This window comes from Cervus elaphus, chromosome 23, assembly GCF_910594005.1.
Source record: "Cervus elaphus chromosome 23, mCerEla1.1, whole genome shotgun sequence".
In the NCBI taxonomy this organism is placed as follows: domain Eukaryota; kingdom Metazoa; phylum Chordata; class Mammalia; order Artiodactyla; family Cervidae; genus Cervus; species Cervus elaphus.
The window spans coordinates 39618758-39639003 of NC_057837.1; the positions used below are offsets into that span (position 1 = coordinate 39618758).

A 20246-nucleotide genomic window follows, 5' to 3' on the forward strand; every position below is an offset into this window, starting at 1 on the left:
CAGGTCTTTCCTCTGTCTAGTTTCACAATACTATATTCCTGCCTTTCAGAATACAAAAAGATGATAAAGGGAGAACAGAGCCTAACTTCTTTAAAAAAAAAAAAAAAAAAACAAAAGGCCAAACGATTAGATCACAGGCTAGCCACTTATTTTCATGTGTCGTTTTCATCACTTGTAATACCATTGACTAAAAGTAGCTAAATAAAATGAAAAAGAATCACAAATGATTGTTAACACCCTTTACTTTTGAAAGGACTTATTTTGGTGAAGATGAGAGAGAAGTGATACTCTCCCAAGACACTAACTTTTTCTTTCAAGCATTTTACACAGGCATGGTATGTGCCTGCAAACAGTGATAGTTTACACAAGAACTTGGCTGGTTTTTTTTCCTTTCACACATGTGCAACACAAACATGATTCTGATTCATCACTTACAGAGCATCTGGCCTGTTTTCATCTCACCCGTGGCCCTGTGCAACTTAGCCAGTTCAGAACATGGTGCTCCTCTGAAGCCCCTGCTCAGACCTCGGGACTCAGAGCCTATGGCTCCAGCAGCCAATGCCAGTCTGGTGACCGAAGCAGTGAGGTGGAGAACAGGCTGCTTTTACCTGCTGGTCCTATTTCTTTCTGCTCTCAAACACTCCTATTTTCAAGATAGAATTTAACACCGTAACAACTAGCTTTTACTCCCTTGGGTGACTGACATACTTGAAAATGTAATCATACATTTGCCCAAGTAAATTTGCTAATTGTCCTTACAGGTGAAGAAACAGATATGCTTCCAGCCAAATAACCTTGGCAGTGAACAACAAAAAAACAGGCTTGAGAATACAGGCTAAATTAAAGGAAACAATTTCTCAGATTGGTTAACTAAGGCAAACGCTTTTTTGCTTGAGAATATAAGCAATGTATCGGCCAGCAAATACACCATCATCTTGCGTTACTTTGTGTCATGACAAAGTTACCGCAGGTGTCTTTCACATTCTAAATTGAGGCCAGGTTGCATGAGTCAGGTTTTACGGGTAGACAGTCTGCTGCAACAATGCCGGGCAGTGTTTATTGGTGCTCTTGGTAGAAATGCTTTCCTTGTTCACTGTATTTTGGGAAACACAGCCAGGCCTTGCTGCTGAGGATTCCTAACAAACAAGAACGTGTCAAGAGCCCTAAGAAGACTAAGTATAAAGAGACTTGTCAGCAAGGCTTAACCTAGGGTTTCCCACACTCACTGGAGCATGGAACATTGTTCTTTAAACAAGCCACTGCAGAACTAAGCCAGTTTGGGCAACTGAGTATGGTATAACTGAAATTTTACTAAAATGTTCTTGGTTTTTTTAAAAAAAAAAATACCTTGTGCAGAAATGTAGCAACTGTAAATTATTTTCCAACTGGTGTTTTCATAAACATTTAGTATAAATGGCCATTAAGAAGGTACAGTTATTGATGTTAAAATTAATCCAAGCACGTCCAGTTCCACAAGGCATGAACATTTGACCGAGTACTCCCTCTGTGCCAGGTATACTCCTGTTCTAATTTAATCTTTAAAATGAGCTGGCAAAAGTCCGTAAACTGAAAGGTTAAGTTATGCATCACTAAGTGACAGCTGGGGATGGAACTCAAGTCAGTGACTTGAGGCGTGAATAAGTCAGAAGTGTCAGATGAATGCATAACATACCTTTATGAAGACCACGATGAGAAAACTTAAAAGTTACTATGGAATGCAATTGAAACTTTTATAAAAAAAGACTTTCAAAATTCTGCAGGTCCATCTAAAATAGATGAATTAGATTTCCTAATGAATGATGGAGACACAAAATGTTTTAGACTCAGATAAAGAAAACCCAGCAGCTAAAGAAAAATTCCTTTACTTACAAACCCCACCCCCAACTAACCCAAGAGCATTTTAAAAATAATTCAAAAGTAGTTGTCAAAAGATCTCCATCAATTCATCACTGATGGAATACGACAAAACTTACAGGAGTCGCAAGAATTCCAAACTATACATTTATAAAAATAATAAAACATCTGTCAATACGAACAGGAAGGCCCAGCTTCCTGCTCGGCAGTGTCTGTGTCTGGGTCCTGCTCTCCAGCCTCCTTCTCCTGCTGCTGCTTCTTCCACAGTTTGGCCATGGCCAGGAGCTTGAGGTTGGGTTGGTTGGCCGCATCTTCCGGAAAGATGTAATCATAGTATTCTTCCCAGCCTGCATCCGACTACAGGGACAAAGAAAAACAGAAGATAAGCTAACCTGTGGCTGAAATGCATTTTTCAGTTAAAGCAGAGAATTGTCACTGTAGAGCCCAGGGTTCATATTCAACTTATAATTATTATGCAAAACAGCATCAAGGCCTACTTTGAAAGTTCTACTTTCAAGGGCAGGCCCTGGAGACTGAGAGTGAGTACCTACTGCTGGGTGGGTGTTGTTGCAGCTGCTGCTCACTGAAAGCAACAGCGTGGTGGGAAAAGTGCTCCACAGCCAACCAGAAGATACGCAGTGTCCTCCACTCCACCTTGCAGCCCTGTGAGACTTTGAACTTCTAAAGATTTACTTGACTTTCACCTGGCAGTGAAGCCAGACCTGGGACTTGGCTCCCTGCCTGCCCCTCCCATGTCCAGTCGGCCACTGACTGCACTCCCCATGGGTGCGCTGTCCCAGATTCCAGCACCACCTCTCTGATACAACAGCCTCCCAAGAGACCCTCTCCAACCAAGCCCCCCACAATTCACCCACAGAGCTCTGGGGGCTTTCCTATGGCCCACAGAGCCTCCCCTGTATTAGTTCCCACCTAGAGGCTTCAGTGCCCTCCACCTCCTGTCTAATGCTCCAGAAACAACATGCTTCAGACAGTTCACGGAACCAGCAGCGCCAGGAGGACCCTCTGCCAGCCCTCCTCGGGGCTCCACCCTGTGTGGACCGCATACCCTGCCGTGTTCCCACAGCAGCCAGACTGTGACTGGCTCCTTCCCCAGCTGCCGCCCCTGTTCTCAGGTTGTACACATACCACGCATTGTACACGCATTTCAAAGTCTTTGGCATTTCTGCTCGGCTGGCATGGAGGACCAGTGCTGCGGGCTCAGTCCTTACCCCATCGTCAGCCTGGACCTTTCTCCTCTTCTTGACCTTCTCGGGCATGAGTTTGTCCACTCTCTCCTTATCTGACGCTGTTCCAAATTCATCCTCAAAGCTTCGCCACGACTCCAGCAGCATGAGCCTCTCTTCCTTTTCCTCACAGTTTCTCATGGTTTTGTTAGCCTCTTCATAAATTTGTCTGCACTTTGCCAAACTTCCTTCTTTCCCTGAAGACAACTCAAACTGTGCAAAACTGATCCATACCTTAGAAAGAAATTACCAAACCAAATTAACCATGTCACCCAGAAACAATAACGTAATAATAAAGCTAATTTCTTGTTGACAACATCTGAACACACCTACTGTATTCATCGAGCAGTTGAAAGAATATAACATACTGACTAGCTGCTTCTATATAGTAATGGTGAAGAAGTCTGCTTTCATATTCAATTAAGTATCTGAAATAATCTTAATATCCTGAAAAAAGTTTTAATTTTTATTCAACTTACAATATCCAAGTTACTCACATGCAGTATAAATACTGGCCTGGTATATAAGCTTAACATTCCAAAGTCCTGAGATTCACAAGTTCTCTGTAAAAGGAAGCCACTTAAAATATACTTAAAAAAACACTAAAATATAGAAATACAGTATTTCTTCCAGACTGCTGATTCGAGCAAAATCAAAGGTAGCCCACAAATCACAGGATACCTTGACGTGCTGTGTCCGCTGAAGCAATCGTCGGTAAAGATTTCGTGTTCTTTCCGTTTCTTCCTGCTCAATTTCAAAATCAATATATGATTTCCAAAGCACCTAAGACAGACAAATTCTTAGGTCAGTCTTGACATTTAAGAAGCAACATGCTCTTGTTTGAAGCACAGCCTACCATCTTAACCTAGAACATCCAGGAACCTAGAATTTTCTAAGGAACACACAGTATGTGGATACGATTAATGCTAGTATTTACGAGCTGGCCAATTGGCTAAGGGTCTACATTATGAGAAAAAAGACTTTGGATTTATTTCCAGATTTTCTTTTGAAATTTCCCAAATGCTGGACTTAACAAGAAGAGCAGAGAAACTTAACAAACCACCCAGCACTATTATAAACCTGCCACATACGAGGAACTTGTGTGGAGAAAATGGGCCTAGGTCAGTCAGCATATACTGTTTTTGCCGTCACTGTAAGTTCCCTGATATGTCTGAGTTCAACTCAACAAGCATCCAGGGGCCAGCTGCCCACTAGCTGGGTACAGCCTGTCAGGGCACAAGGACAAGAAAGATGTAGCCTGGACACCTGGGACCGCAGTCTGTGGGGTAGCTGAGGTCAACTCATGGGACCAGTGACCCAGAAAGCCCTGCCCAGTGCAGTCAGTAGGGCCTGGTAAACCGCTGAGTGCAGTCACCCCAGAGCAAGATTCGCAGAACACCTGAGAGAGCCTGGAGGTTCCTGAGAGGTTCACGTTGTCCAGGCTGCAGTTTGGCGCCACCTGGCGGCTCGAGCTTACCCAGTAGCTGGCCAGGCCAGGGTACTGGTGCCTCCAGGAACATCCTGATTTGGTGAGGGCCTAATTCAGGCAAATCTGTGCCAGAAGAACCCCTCCCCTGTACTTCACATGGCCTTGACTGCACTGCCCTGGCCACCCCCTTTAGCCTTCTGTTACAGAAAGACAGGAAGAGCCCACCTGTAAATTCCCAATTCATACTGGTGTCACTGGGGCAGGGCTGAGCTACCCGCTAGAGAGAGCTTCCTCCCCCCGCCTCTCTGTCTCTAAAACAGAAGTCCTGATGTTAGTGAAAGACTACAGGTGGTATCGTCTCTATGCTCCAAAAGGCACACACACTTAGATGGTTATCTAAGGTAATGCTGGGCAAGTGTCTGAAATAAAGCCATGGTCAACACGAGTACCTCACCTCTGGCATGTCCAAGCGTGGCTGACTAATGGCTAACTCGTAGATCGCCCGGGCTCGCTCAATATCGCCAAGGATTGTCTCTAATTCTGCAAATTTAATCCAAGAGGTACAGTTTTCTGGCCCAAATTCCAGGAACTTTTCATAAAGCTTCCGGCATCTGTCAAATTCTCGAAGCTGTAGCTCCAATTCTATGTAACCTTTAAATAATTTGTTCTTTGGACATTTGCCTATGGACGTTCCCTGGAAAAGAAGACACTGAGGTGATGCCTGAGTGGGTCTGACTTGTGCAGACATCCTTGACCTGGCCGAGAAGCTGTTACTCCACTGATCAAGAGCCTTGGTGCATCGATCCGGCGAACCACCCATTCCCTCTGCAGTACTGCACTGCTCTACTGGCTCCTGACAGAGGCCCAAAGAAAAGCTCCAGCTCACTCGGCTGTCAACTGGGCCTATTCAGTAAGAGGCGGGGTTCCTGAAGTGTTTGGAAAACTATTTTGAACCTCACCTAGATTCTCAGGATCTCTTATGGAATCCAGATGTCAGAGGAGAACACTTCCCATGATAAAGGGGTTATCAATGAACAAACCCTGCTGCCCACAGCCAGGGGCTTATCAGAAGGACAGCTGCATCTGATCCCATTGAGAAACTTCAGAATACTTGTCAAGGCGGAGGTGCATTTAATACACCAAAAATCTTGCATAGGATCAGACTACTAACAATTTAAGATCAAATCTCTCTAGCCACAGGAAAGATCTGGTTAACAGGTAGCTGTAACTGTCCATTGTTGACAACAGAATAATTTAAGGATTATCACTCAATCTTTTCTCTAAGGCCCAGCTTTCGAAAACATGTCTCAGGTTATAAAGGCACAGTATTTCTACTGCCTTCTTAGTGGGGGACTGGACAACCTGTAAACACTAAAATGTAAATTTCCTTCTCAAACGACTTAATGATGCATCATGATCCTTTATTTACTCACCAAAGCTCTTCTGGCAAATGGTAAATTTTTCTGTCTTATTTCAAACTGTGCATATAGTAACCACATTTTGGCAAATGTGAACTAGAAAACAAAAGCACAAAAACTCACTTAAATTAACACAAGGCCACAAGTGAATTTCCCTAAAGCTTCAGAGCTAGGACAGACATTTTCTCATTAGCTAAGCTGACAATATCTGACAGAAATCACCAAGAGTAATCTGGACACTTCACTGTGACGCAGGGCTCTCCAGCCCCCACTGAGGGGCAGCTTTGTGGGTGTGTGGTGAGCGGGCAGAACACGCCCCTCTGTTCCAGAAAGTAATTTGGTCAACATCGCTCGCTATCTCTAGTGTCAGGAAATAAAGCCAACTGCCCAGAGTGGGCAGAGACCACGTGTCCACTGCCCCCAGAACACCCGTGTTCCATGCCCGCGGACCTCCACGCGGGTGCCAGCAGCCTGCTGGCTGTCCCTGTGCACGCTGAGCACACCTGCTCAGCCTGTTCCCGTTACCATCCTCTCAGAATTTCTCCGTTAGTATCTCTATTAGTCACTGGTCACTTAAGGCTGTCCATTCAACTAGACTGGAAGCTGTTTTCAGAGGCAAAGAACATACCTTGTTCTTATTTATGTTTTCCAGGGTGCCTAGCACAGGGAAAGAGCTCATCAACAAATACGATTCCACGGGATTATTTCACAAGTAACAGATGGAGGATTTTCATGTGTTTAGAACAGAATGCTTACAGCAAACATACCTTTTTATGAGGAATGAGTTCCAAAGAGGCTTGGTAAACCTGTCTTGTCCTCTCAGGATCCTACATTAGGGTAAGAAATTTGCACAAAATATTCACATTCAATACTAACACTAATTTCACCATTACTAAAAAAAATGTACACCCCTGACACTGAGTATGTTTCCACAAGCTGTTATTTCCATTTACGATCAAAAGCGAACTAACTTTGGGCATCAAGCTTTGATCAAAGACCCGCCCTCAGCACTGAGCCAGCAAGGGAGAGCTTCTCAGTGGAGAGGCTTTCTTGTGTGACAGCAGGAACAAAGACGTTCTACAGGCTTCGTCCAACAGGATTCATCTTTTCCTATTAACTTACACACAACCAATTTCTGAAAATTCTACTTGGTTTAAGAGCAAGAATATGCAATCCAGCTGTGATCCCTAGTTATGAGAAAACCCTGGCAACTATAAATAATAAAACTAAGGGCTGGTTAATTGTTCCCTTTCAAGTGCCTCAAAGTGTAAAAAATTAAAAAAAACACATCAAAACTAAAAACCACCTCGCCTGTGTCCACAACAGGTATACAGAGTTTAAAACGTAGCAGAAAGAATGTAAATGGCTGCAGGGAAGCCTGTAAGAATGTACAGTGAAATTCCTGTGTGGTCAAGGCTCCACGGTATCAGTTCCCACCCGCGCCAGCCAGCTGCCCAGTGGAGCAGCCCTCCACTGCCAGGACCCACGCTGCACCTTGGCCTCCAGCTCCTCATAGAGGGCATAGTTGATCCACAAGTAGATGTATCGCTTCCAGTGTCTCTTCTCCTGCACAGGCGGCACGTTGGCGATAGCACGCTCGTACACTTCCCGCACCGTCTCGGCCTCTGCATCGCTCTCCACCAAGCGCAGGTAATCGAACCACGCATCGTAGTTGTGTGGGTTAGCCTGGAAACACCAGGTTGGATTAAACAGAAACCGAACCCAGAGCTGCACCTGCTGGACTAGGCAAGCTGACAGAAGACACCAGACTGACTTTCTATACTCCAGCAGCCTTTTTTCTAGACTTTATACTATTGAGAAATACCATTCTTGAGATTTTATAAATAGAAAGGGAAAAGGAGAGAGAAGACAGACTGTTACCCAGGGGTTCCCCAGCAAAGCTCCTTTCACCTACAATAGCCTTTTTTGCTGGGGAGCATCCCAGTTTTTAAGCTGGGTTTCCAAGGTGGCGCTAGCGGTAAAGAACCTCCCTGCCAATCCGGGACATGGGTTCAAACCCTGGGTTGGGAAGATCCCCTGGAGGAAGGCATGGAAATCCACTCCAGTATTCTTGCCTGGAGAATCCCATGGACAGAGAAGCCTGGCGGGCTATAATCCATGGGGTCACACAGTTGGACTCAACTGAAGCGACTTAACACACAATTTTTAAGTTTTTTAAAAGAAGGTATAAATGGAAAAATGACTTAGAGGCAAATGCATAAAAATTGATTAACAATTGGTTTTCTGTTTTTGTTTTAAATGAAGCAGCAATTGGTAATTTGAGCACAACTCTGTGCTGGGCGATGCCCTGCACACCTCTCCTCCACAGAACTGAAGGGAGCCGGGGCCCCGCCTTCCCGCCCCCTGGAAGCCACTGCACTTGGCAACTAAGGACCCCTGTCTGAGTCTGGCTCATGCGGGTGGGTGACACAGAGACGAAGGACAGGAGGAACTGGCTTGTGGAAGTGCTTTCCATTGGTGGGTTGATCATTCCCAGCCAGACTGAAATGTGACTGTCCCACCTTCTACTTTAGGACTCTCTGCAACTGGCCTGATTCCTGCCCACTTTCCAAGCCTCCTCCTCCAGCTTCCTACTGATTCTGCAAAGCTCCCAGTATCTATAGCCATGAAAACAGACATCTGTTCTCCTAAGTGTGTTTATGGATGTGACTCTGTCTCTGCCTAGATTTAAAAATTATAATGGGACTGTACCATTTTCACAACGGCAGAACCTGCCTTCTCATTTAATAATAATATATCTTGGACATATTTCGCTGACCTCATCTACCACCACTTAGTCCTTTGTTTGGCGCTATCTTAATTAATTTGACCAGCCAGAAATATTTTAAAATACACAACAAAACAATAAAGGCAAACACTACTACCGCTGAATTCAAATCAAAACAGCATGTTACAGAGAGAGATGAGGATGGAACTATAACTACAATAGTCTTGCTCAGGCAGTTAAACTAAAGGGTAATGTATAAAAATGGTTTTTTTAGGTCAATCTCTGACTCTTCCATCTTCTTTAAACAATGAGCTCAAACGGGTTCCAAATTTCCTTTGCTCAAGTTCTTTGTGTCCAGTTAGCTGCCAATACCATGACTTCCGACACCCGTGTGGCAGAGCAAGTCCAAGTGCTGTCTGCTTGCCTTTTCCACCTGCCCGTTTACCTCCCCCTTCTGGGGTGACTGCCAGTTTACTGCAGACACAGGGTGGTCCAGCGGTGCCGCCCCGCGACACTCACCTTCACCTCCTCCTCGTACTGGAACCTCCGCTTGCTCACAATGATGTCTTCGATGCCCCGCCTGTCACCAAACTTCTTCTCAAAGATAGTATAATTTTTAAAGAGTTCCTGGGCCTCCTGCTTCGAAATTCGATCCAGGGCATACTTGTAGATCACTCGCACCCTCTCAAACTGAAAGCAGACAGGATGGTTACTCTTCCAGAACACAGCACTCTTGTTCTAGCCACAAGACGGAAAGCGACCCTGACATAAAACATGACCTGTAAGTTAGACTGTGAGGCCTCAAAGTGTCCAAAGTATGGTTTTCCCTCTCCCTTTTGTTGAGGTACTTCGGTCAGGATGGACAGATACTCTGAGCCCCACATTTAAGTCTACCTAATCTGCCAGCAAGGACATTGTACTTGCATCTCGGACTCACCCGAGTCCCGCCTAGCTGGGTTGTTGTCAAGACTCCCCATGCCGGTCTTGATCACGCACCTGCTCAGCCAGGGCCCTCCCGCCCACCCCCCCCCCCGACTCCTCTCTCCCCTGCACCCCCACACTCCCTGCTTCCACAGTCCACCTTTTCTACCTCCTCAATTCAGCCCTCCACTTCTCCCCAGGTCCCTGCCGGCCCACCTCCATTTCTCTGTGGACCATGTGAAAAGCCCCCATCCCACTTCTGCCGCCCTCCCCCATACGCTCCCTACGAAGCAGCCACAGGCCCACCTCACGGCACACAGACAACATCCAACCACTTGCTGCTTAAGACCCTCCACGCTTCCCACCGGCCTGAGGACAGAACCTGAACTCACCCCTGAGACCTGTGCAAGACCCCGCACTCAGACCCCAGCACGTGGCACTCCCCATCCCCGATTATCTGAGCTACGTGAAGGGACTATTTCCTACACATACTACGGGAGAACACAACTGACTTAATTGTGGGGCCATCTTTGTTTCCATTTCAAATTCTGTTCTCAGTACTGAGGGCTCTAGGCCTTTTGTTTCCCAGGCTCATGACTTGTAAAGCCCTTTAATCAGAGCCTAAATGACTAAACTAAATGACTCTTAGTTTGTAGATAATATTCTCATTCTAGATTTAAAGATTTATTTTCAAGTAGAGCACACAAAATTAAGACAGTTGTAATACAATCTATAATCACTCCCAACCTACAGGTTAGTGACGTGCACTGTTTTCCTTGAGAAATCATGTTTTCGTATTTTGAAATTATCTTCTCCAAGGATAAGTTAAGAAACTGTAAATGAACTCAACGTGCACAAGAAGTCGTTTTTCTCTTTTGCAACATAATCGAGTTCCTTTAAGTTTACCTACTTCTTTCTGATTTTCCTCAAATTTGGCAAAGGCAACATAAAGGTGTTCGTCCATATGTTCGTCCCCGAAGAATTCGACAGCCCTCTCATACACTTTCCGTGCATGGGCAAAGTAACCATGCTTTTCTTCAAAGCGGGCGTACTTAATCCAGTTCTTCACATCAGGGTGCACAAGAACAAGTGAGTGGAATGAAGGAAAAACCAGGCAGAACAACGTGGCTTAAAGAACAAAAACCCAAACCCAAACCCAGAACCTCAACACCACCCACTATGGCTATGGGGATATTGGAGACCCACTAACCTGTGACTCCCCAGTGGGCAGGGTCTTGTTTCTCTGGCCTCCTCCAGTGCTTCTTCAGTATTTTAAGAGTAGTACAAAGAGGAGTTTGGAGTCATGAAAAGCTGAACCCCATGACTAGCTATGTGATCTGGGCAAGTTCTTACCTTATCTAAGCCTCAGTTTTATCATCTATAAATGATAAGAAAATAGTTAACAACCAACCTCATTTAATGATTGTCAACTATAAATTAGAAAAATGTGTAAAAAACTCTGCACTTTCAGGCCAAGAGAATGTGTTCAACAAGTGGCCCTGTTGTGCTATCTGCTTAGTAACAATAGCTGAATTACTGATTAAGGAAGAAACACCTGAGAGGACTCTGGATGGCAGAGGAGGACGTGGAGCTCACCTCTCCCCACAAGTACACCAAGAGTACAGCTACACATGGAACAGTTTTCACAGAGCACCTGCTGAACACCAGCAGAGGACCTCAGACACCTGAAAGAACAAGAAAGATGCCCACGCATCCAGGTAGGATGGAAGAAAGGAAAACAACAGAGAACAGTAAGCGGGACAGGACCTGCCCCTGGTGGGGGACTGAAGGAGAGGAGAGCGTTCCCATATTGGGGAGGCCCCCTCACTGCTGGAGAGGTCAGCTGTAAGATGCTGATTAGCAAAATCAAAGATGACATACACACATGGAAACACATGTTCCTCGGCTGGAAGAATCAATGTTGTCAACAATTACAATACTGCCCAAGGCAACCTACAGATTTAATGCAATACCTAACAATGGCATTTTCCACAGAACTGAAAGAAAAAAATTTAATTTGTATGGAAACAGAGAAGACACCATATAGCCAGGGTAATCTTGAGAATCAAAAACAGAGCTGGAGGAATTAGGCTCCCTGACTTCAGACTATACTACAAAGCTATAGGCATCAAAACAGTATGGTAGTGGCACAAAAACAGAAATATAGGTCAATGGGACAGGACAGAAAGCCCAGGTATAAACCCACACACTGACCTATGACAAAGGAAGCAAGAATATGCAATGGAGAAAACAGTCTCTTCAATAAGCGGTGCTGGGAAAATTGGACAGCTACATGTAAAAGAATGAAATTAGAATACTACCTAACACCATATACAAAAATAAACTCAAAATAGATTAAAGACCTAAATGTAAGGCCAGATACTCTTAGAGGAAAACAGAACACTCTGACATAAATCACAGCGTATCCTTTTGAATCCCCCTCCTAAAGTAATGAAAATAAAAACAAAAAACAAACAGGACTTAAACATAACAGCTTTTGCACATCAAAGGAAACCATTAACAACATGCAAAGACAACCCACAGAATGGGAGAAAATATTTGCAAATAAAGCAACCAACAAAGGATTAATTTCCAAAATACACCAACAGTTCATGCAGCTCTATGTTAAAAAAAAAACCCAATAAAAAAATGGACAGAAGATCTAAATAGACATTTCTCCAAAGAAGACAGACAGATGGGGAAAAAACATACGAAAAGATGCTCAGCATAACTAATTATTAGAGAAATGCACATCAAAACTATAAATATCACCTCACACTGGTCAGCATGGCCATCATCAAAAAATCTGTGAACAATAAATGTTGGGAGCAGACATGGAGAAAAGAGAACCCTCCTACCCTGTTGATGGGAATATAATTTGGTACAATCATTATGGAGAACAGTATGGAAGTTCTTTAAAAAACTAGAAACAGAATTACCATACAATCCAGCAATCCAACTCCTACACATATATCTGGAGAAAACCCTAATTCAAAAAGACATATGCACCCCAATGTTCACTATTTTAATTTGCAGCACTATTTACAATAGCCAAGACATGGAAGCAACCTGAATGTCCATCAACAGGAGAATGGATAAAGATGATGTGGTGCACACATACAATGGACTATTACTCAGCCATAAGAATGAATGAAATCATGTCATTTGCATCAACATGGATAAACCTAGAGTATCAAAAAAACAAACAACACAATCAAAGAATGGACAAAAGATCTAAGTAGACTTTTCTCCAAAGAAGAAATGAAGTCAGTCATACTAACTGAAGTAAGTCAGACAGAGAAAGACAAATACCATTTATCACTTATAGGTGAAATTTAACAACAGCAACAAAAATTACACAAATGAACTGTTTGGCAGAGAGAAACAGATTCACAGATCCCAAAATCAAATTTACGGTTGCGGAAGCGGAAACATGGGGGGAAGTGATGGACTGGGAAACGAATTAACATACATGCAGTACTGGGCTTCCCTGGTGGCTCAGACGGTAAAGCAGCCACCTGCATTGCAGGACATCTGGGTTCGATCCCTGGGTCAGGAAGATCCCCTGGAAGAGGGAATGGCAATCCACTCCAGTGTCCTTGCCGGGAGAATTTCATGGACAGAGGAGCCTGGTGGGCTACAGTCCATGGGGCCGCAAAGAGTCGGACACAACTGAGCAACTGACACACACACACACTACTGTACATAAGACAGATCACAGGGACCTACTGTGTAGCACAGGAAACACTTCTGTGGTAAATTACCTTGGAAAAGATTCTGAAAAAGAATGGACATATGTATATACATACATACATATATATAACTGATTTAATTCACTGTACACCTGAAACTAACACAACACTGTAGATTAACTGTTCTCCAATAAAGATTTAAGGGAAAAAAAGAGGAAGTTCCTGGTGGTCCAGTGGTTAGGACTCAGTGCTTTCACTGCCATGGCCCAGATTCAATCCCTGGTTGGGAAAACAAATATCCTTGCAAGGTGTGTGGCATGGCCAGAAAATCAAAAATACAAAAAAGGAAGAAAAGAAAAAAAACATGTCATGAAAAGAAAGCTACTATAATCAGAGCCAACAGAGACATTTTTTATTACAATTTTCTTCTCCATAGGATGTGTTTTTCATCTACTTTCCTTGAAGAAATCATTAAATTTCAAAGTAGTAACACATTCCAATAGGGCAATGATTAAAGAGTATGCAGTCCATGGGGTTGCAGAGTCGGACACGACTGGCTACTGAACTGAACATGTTCCAATAGGGCAATGATTAAAGAGCACCGGCTCTGAAGCTGACTGGTTCAAATCCCAGCTTCACCAGCACCTGAGAGGTGCTATCCTGCCTCAGATTCCTCATCTGCAGAAGGAAGCAGCTCCTGAATCGAGGGCTGTCACAGGGATTAAACAACAGTATCTGTAAAGCACTTAGAATAACGTATGGCACAGAGCAGGTGCAATACATGCTCTTGTTAAACTAGTGATATCAAAATGAGTAGTCACAGTTAAGATGCTAAAATTACATAATAAAGTTGAGTCTTGTATCTCTCAGTACTTATGCTCCATGAACTCACTCTGCCTGGAGAATACCAAATCGCTACTCCCAGAGGAAATATGTATGCATGATACACACACACATATATACTATATCTATATATATGAATACATACACATATCTCACAGCCTGTGATTTTAAATCCTAAAAATAACTATCGTTAGCAAATTCTTTTATTTTAGAAAAGAGAAAACAAGTCTCAGGAGTGTTAAGTGACATGCCTAAAGCTGCCCATTAACTGTACCAGAGAAAGAATTCTGTCCTGTTCAGCTGGCCCAGAGCCAGGGCATCTCCCTCCCCTGCACTGCCCCTCCTGCTCCCTGCCCCGGTCAGCCCTGCAGGAGAGCAGAGACAGGAAGGCAGACGGTTGTCTTGTTTGTCCTCCACTGGGACCAAGTGCCTTGGGTGATGCAAGTTTTTCATCACTCTGGACTTGTCTGCAAATGACTGCTAAGTGCCACAAATACTGATTGTGGATTTACGAATAAATGTTAACAAGTAGGAGATAAACCAGCACGAAAACAGTGAAACAAGAATCAAGCACTGCTGAGGGTGCTTTCCCATCACCATCTCCTTCCTCCTCACAGTCAGCCCACAGCAGGGACTTTTACCTCCCTTCTAGAGATGAGGGAGCTTCCCTGGTGGCTCAGTGGTAAGGAATCTGCCTGCCAACACAGCAACACTGGTTCGATCCCTGGTCCAGAAAGATCCCACACGCCATGGGGCAACTAAGGCCATGTGCCACGACTACCGAGCCTGTGCTCTATCTAGAGCCTGGGAGCTGCAACTATTGAGGCCTGCGTGCCTAGAGCCAGTGCTCTCCAATGAGAGAAGCCTACACATCTCAACTAGATTAGCCCCCACCGGCTATGAGAGAAAAGCCCACATAGCCAAAAATAAATAAGTAAATAATTAAAAAAATAAAGATGAGGACACCTAGGCTCCAAGGAGTGATCTGACACATCGCGATCACACAGTTAGTAAACAGCAGACCCCTGGACCAACTCCAGTACCGGTGCCCATGACCAACATACATCCCAGAGCAAACAGGGTCTTACGGTGTTAACTTCCACAAGGAACCACAGTGCTAATGCCAAAGGACAAACAAACCTGAGTCTCCCTGGAAAAGACACAATTATCCAGACCACAAACTTTTGTTCTGAACAACTATGTCCCTAGAAAATATAAATGCAACTTATCAAGCAGAAGTTGACTTCTGGGCCAATGTCAGTGACTACGTGTCCCAGCCAGACCACAGCCCCCCGGCAGAGCAGCAGGCAGACCCGTCCGAAGGATATAGCGCTCGTAGATGGTGCGGGCCCGGTCCACCTCCTTGTATCTCAGCTCGAAGTTGATGTACGAATGCCAGGCCTGCTCCTCCGGCCGCCACTCCATCCAGCGCTCGAACACCTGCCGGGCACCAGCGATGTTCCCGAGCATCTCCTCCATGTACGTGTACTTGTACCTTCAACAGAATCATCTGAACTTATCGGTCACGGTCAAAATGACTTCAGAAAAAAACGGTCTTTGGCAATCTCTGGCTCTAACTTTGCTAACACATCAAGAGTCAGGGCTTTATCTTCCCAAAAGGTGAAGTCAAACATGTTTTTCCTATTAAACTACAAATCTGAAAAGGATCAGACATTGGAAAAAAAGGATTTTTCTCCTCAAATGTTGCTTAGTTCAACAAAAAGATTCTTCTGTATAAAAGATTGCAACCAAAATTTCAGTTTTGATGACACAGCAATTATACATTGGGATTATGACTTAACAGACTAAAAGACATTAAACAATAATGAGTGTATGTTTAAAGAAAGAGCAGGATGCAAGATTTAATACATATGATTACAACTATAAATAATTACACAGGGACTTCCCTCACGGTCCAGTGGTTAAGAACACCTTCCAATGTAGGTGACACAGGTTTGATCCCTGGTTGGGCAACTAAGCCCGTGTGCCATGACTACTGAGCCTGTGCACTCTGGAGCCCATGAACCACAACCAGAGAATAGCCCATGCTTCACAATGAAGACCCCACATACTGCAACTAAGAGTCGATGCAGCCAAATAAACAAACACATGTACACACAAAAATGTGGAAATTTAGTCTACAAAAAGCTATTTCATTAGATCTGCAACATACCAGAACTGATTGACCCGAGGCAGAGTTGTAATGGCTCGGTCCCAGATATTCCGGGCGTGGTTGACCTGGCGATTCTTCATTTCCATTTCGGCATATTTCAGCCATAGTGTAATATTTCGGTAGTCCACATCCAAGGCACGTTCATATATGGATCGAGCCCTTGAGAAGCCAGATTTGGAGGGTATCAGTTACAGCACATGCAACACACCTGCCAACCACCTCCAAGGCTCGGCTGTTTTGTCAGGTGTTTATTGGGAGTGGGGTTCTGGGCATAAAAAGGTGAAAAGATAGGATGTTCTCAGGAACCTTACAAGTTTTAGAGAAAGACTGACATGCATGTAACTGCAATGCAATGTGAAGGTCTGCACAAGGAAGCAGAGGGGAAAGAAAGAAAAATGTCAAGTGGAAAAGTTAGTTAAGCAGTAGGTGAGAACAAAAGTTCCCAAGACCAAGTTGGGTAGGGAGGGGGGGACCCTGCCGGCGTCAGGGTGAGGAGATGTGGTGAGTTCTGGGCCTGGCCAGGGCAGGGGGCATACTGGGAGAACACAGGAAGGTGGAACAACAGGAAAGGTCAGGACATGATTTCATTTTGTTGGCCACTGGTTTTGAGTGGAACAATTTTTCTTAAAAAACAAAACAAAACAAAAAATGAATTTCCCAACATGGAGAAAACGGATGGAACTGCACTTCTCTGGCTGCAGAGTGTGAGCTGGTGATGAGATCCACCTGGAGAGCCTTCTCCACTAGGACCAGCCCACCACAGCGCTCCTGAGGCCATTCAAAGGAACCCTAGGGTCCCAAAGAACAAAGTCTGAAATTTTTTATTTTATTATTATCAGAGGCATACGGTTTTACACATGCTTTAACTTCTGTGTTTTTCTATCTGGTAACTTGAGAATTTCTATTTACACAGTTACATGCTCAGTGACTTTACCTCTGAATCTCCTTTAGACTCTCTTCCCATTGTGCATATTTTATCCAGTTACTAATCACAGTCCTGTTTTTTCTTATGTTATCTTCGAAAGTCTGGCAAAAGGCAAAAAGGGTCAAATTAAAAGGAAAATAACTAAAGATGACACTGTCTTTTGTCTGTTAACCCTTGTACTAAGAAATGTATTCATTTTGCTCTTATTTAAGAGAAATAACATCCTGGAATCCTTGAGAGAAAAGAAACCCACTAAAGAAGGTTAAAGTTACAAGTGTTTCTTTAAAGTCTTACAGGCAAACAAAGAGAAAAGTTCAGATAAAAATAATTATGAGTAGAATTGCTGACATTTTCTCTTATTGTCTGTAACAACCAACTGGTACTTTAATATACTCTACACATGTTACTAATGAGAAAGTGTTTTTGAGTCTTACTGTTTAAGTCCTCTCAGTAATGTCTCAGATATTACTGAGGATAATTAAATATGTAGATACAACAGGACGAGCAACAGGATTTTTTAAAAAAACAATCCCACATCCTGGGGTGGGGGGAGGTCAGATCAGATCCCCAGTCCTTGCTCGGCTTTACCCCAGGTGTTACCTCGCAGCACAGAAGGCCCCTACAGACAGAAGAACATGACACAATCTCGCTAATTCTGCCCCTCCTCGGCTGTCAGTTGTTCTCCCTGGTAAACTCCCACCCGTCTTTGATTCAGCACTAAAAATTCTGTCCGTGGTGGATTTAATGGAAGACAGACAACTTGTGGTGTATTTCATGAAGTTTAGCAATAATGCAACCACTTGGTGAACAGAAGTCACATTACGCAAGGGGCCAGAAACACTAAATTCTTCTTAAGTTTATAGTCTCTCTAATCAGTGAGGAACTTTTCAAACTCTGGTCTATAAATTCTGAATGATATTGACAGACTAACACAGACCACACAGACCAACCTTCCTCTTCCGTAGTTTGTAATCGTTTAACTCTTCTTCATCTGTGATCTTCTGTTGAGGGGGAGGTGGAAGAAGTTCAAGTTCTCTCTCCTTAGCTTCTCTTAGCAGTTGCTCCGCAGTGATCTGTACTTCAGCTGGGGCTTTGTTTTTCACCTTTTAACACAGGAGACATTTCCATTTTTAGCAGATGCTTTATCACACAAAGTTTAAGAAACAAATGAGCTTTTTTTTAAAATGTGAACTTTATAAACGCTGTTACAAGATGCCCCCTTTGCATGACGTGCTCCCATTTCTCTATGAAACTAAAAAAAAAAAAAAACTACAAACATTTTTACTTCATGCAAGGTATTTATCACAAAGCCATAGATAAAAGTCTCAAGAGGAAAGGTAGCAAAAACAACATTTCTCTTTTAGAACAGTATAATAAATTTTGAGGATGCCTAGGTAAAACTCTCAACAGAGGTCTTATCAAGATGTGCGCCATGCCTTAACTGGCATTTCAACCTCTATTTACAGAATCCTTCAATTTCTGCCTTGGCCTCAGGTGGATAACTGTCTGATTTTTCATGGCATTTCAGGTCAAAGACTTGAAAGTTTCTATCATTAGACTGTAAGCTTCTTGAGGTCTTAGAGCTGTGCTGTCCAACACAACAGCCATGAATCACATTTGGTGAGTCCAAATTGTGCTGCAAGTGTAAAACATGCAAGGGGTTTCGAAGACTTAGTATGGGGGAAAAAAAAAGAATAAATTATCCAGTTAAACTTGAAAGTTCCTATCATTAGACTGTAAGCTTGTTGAGGTCTTAGAGCTGTGCTGTCCAACACAGCAGCCATGAATCATATTTGGTGAGTCCAAATTGGGCTGCAAGGGTAAAACACACAAGGGGTTTCAAAGACTTAGTATGGGGGAAAAAAAAAAAAGAATAAATTATCCAATCAAACTTTTTGTATTTATGACATAATGGAATGACACTATCTTGGCTACACTGGTTAAATAAAATGTATAATTAAAATTCATGTCACCTGTTTTGCCTTTTTTTTTTTTTTACTGTAGCTATGAGAAAACTTAAAATTATCTATGTGGCTCACATTAAATTTTTATGGGACCTGTGGAGCCCAATAAAAGTTTATGGAACTGAACTATAAGAAATACTAAGTATTTAATGCCACGTGGGCAATGATGCTGCTGAGAGCGCCTGTCTAATGAACATTAAGTGCCAGAAACTGTGCTGAGTGCTTTCTATGCACTCTCTCTGGGAGTCATCCAAACGGGTACCTAAAGGACAGGCTCCAGAGAGTCATCTGAGCTGGAGAAAGATGGGAGGGAAGAGTATGTGCAAACGTTTAGGACAAATGCTGTCACATACTAAGCATTCGCTAAGTATTAACTGCGCACGGAAAAAGTCAGATCAGCCAAAACAGCCCTTGTCATCTCTTCTCACTCCTTGCACTCTCACCCGGGGTTGACTCCTATTACCGCCTTCAGCATAGTTTAACCATCACTTCCTTGCAAAGTTGGCGCTGAAGACTCCGCACAAGAGCCCAGGAAGCCACGACATATTCCTCTGGGGCTCAGAAGCCTTTGCAAGGCTGCAATTCTACCCTTACGGAGAGCACCTCTTAGCCCGCTCTACCCGGAGCCCCAGCGCCTAGCAAGTGCCTGGTTCAGCGGGTCTGTGCTGAAGGACCTCTCTCCTCCCCTTCTAAGATAAACACCTTCTAACACGACGACCACGCTGATGCGGGGGTGCCCCCCACGACCGGCTGGCCCTCCCTGCCCGCGGCCCCCACTCAGGGAGGTACGACCAGCTCTCGGGACCACACACCTCCCGTCCCGGCCACCACCGAGGCCGAGCCAACCCCGTCCCCGGCCTCATCCCACAAGGCCCCGAGCCGCTCACCTTGGCCACTTTGGGGATCCTTTGCTTCCCGGCCGCGGTGGAGGCCGCCATGGCTGCAGCGGCGACCGCGGGCGAGCCCGGGACCACAGAACACCTTCCCCGAGGGCTCGCCCACACCGCGCAACTCTCCGACAACAGCGGGATCCCGGAACCGGAAGCGGAACTGGC

General features: G+C 44.2%; 1 protein-coding gene across 1 annotated transcript; it reads right to left on the bottom strand.

Moving 5' to 3' along the window:
- Positions 1-224: 224 nt before the first annotated feature.
- On the bottom strand, positions 225-20244 carry CRNKL1 (crooked neck pre-mRNA splicing factor 1). The gene is made up of 14 exons (XM_043882894.1): positions 20079-20244; positions 18178-18330; positions 17237-17328; positions 16303-16461; positions 15458-15624; positions 10505-10683; positions 9193-9363; positions 7440-7631; positions 6713-6772; positions 5961-6041; positions 4982-5221; positions 3780-3881; positions 3084-3332; positions 225-2211 (listed from the first exon to the last, which is right to left on the bottom strand). The coding sequence occupies exons 1-14, from the start codon at positions 20127-20129 to the stop codon at positions 2026-2028; spliced, it is 2082 nt and encodes a 693-aa protein (XP_043738829.1). The 5' UTR covers positions 20130-20244; the 3' UTR covers positions 225-2025.
- Positions 20245-20246: the final 2 nt, after the last annotated feature.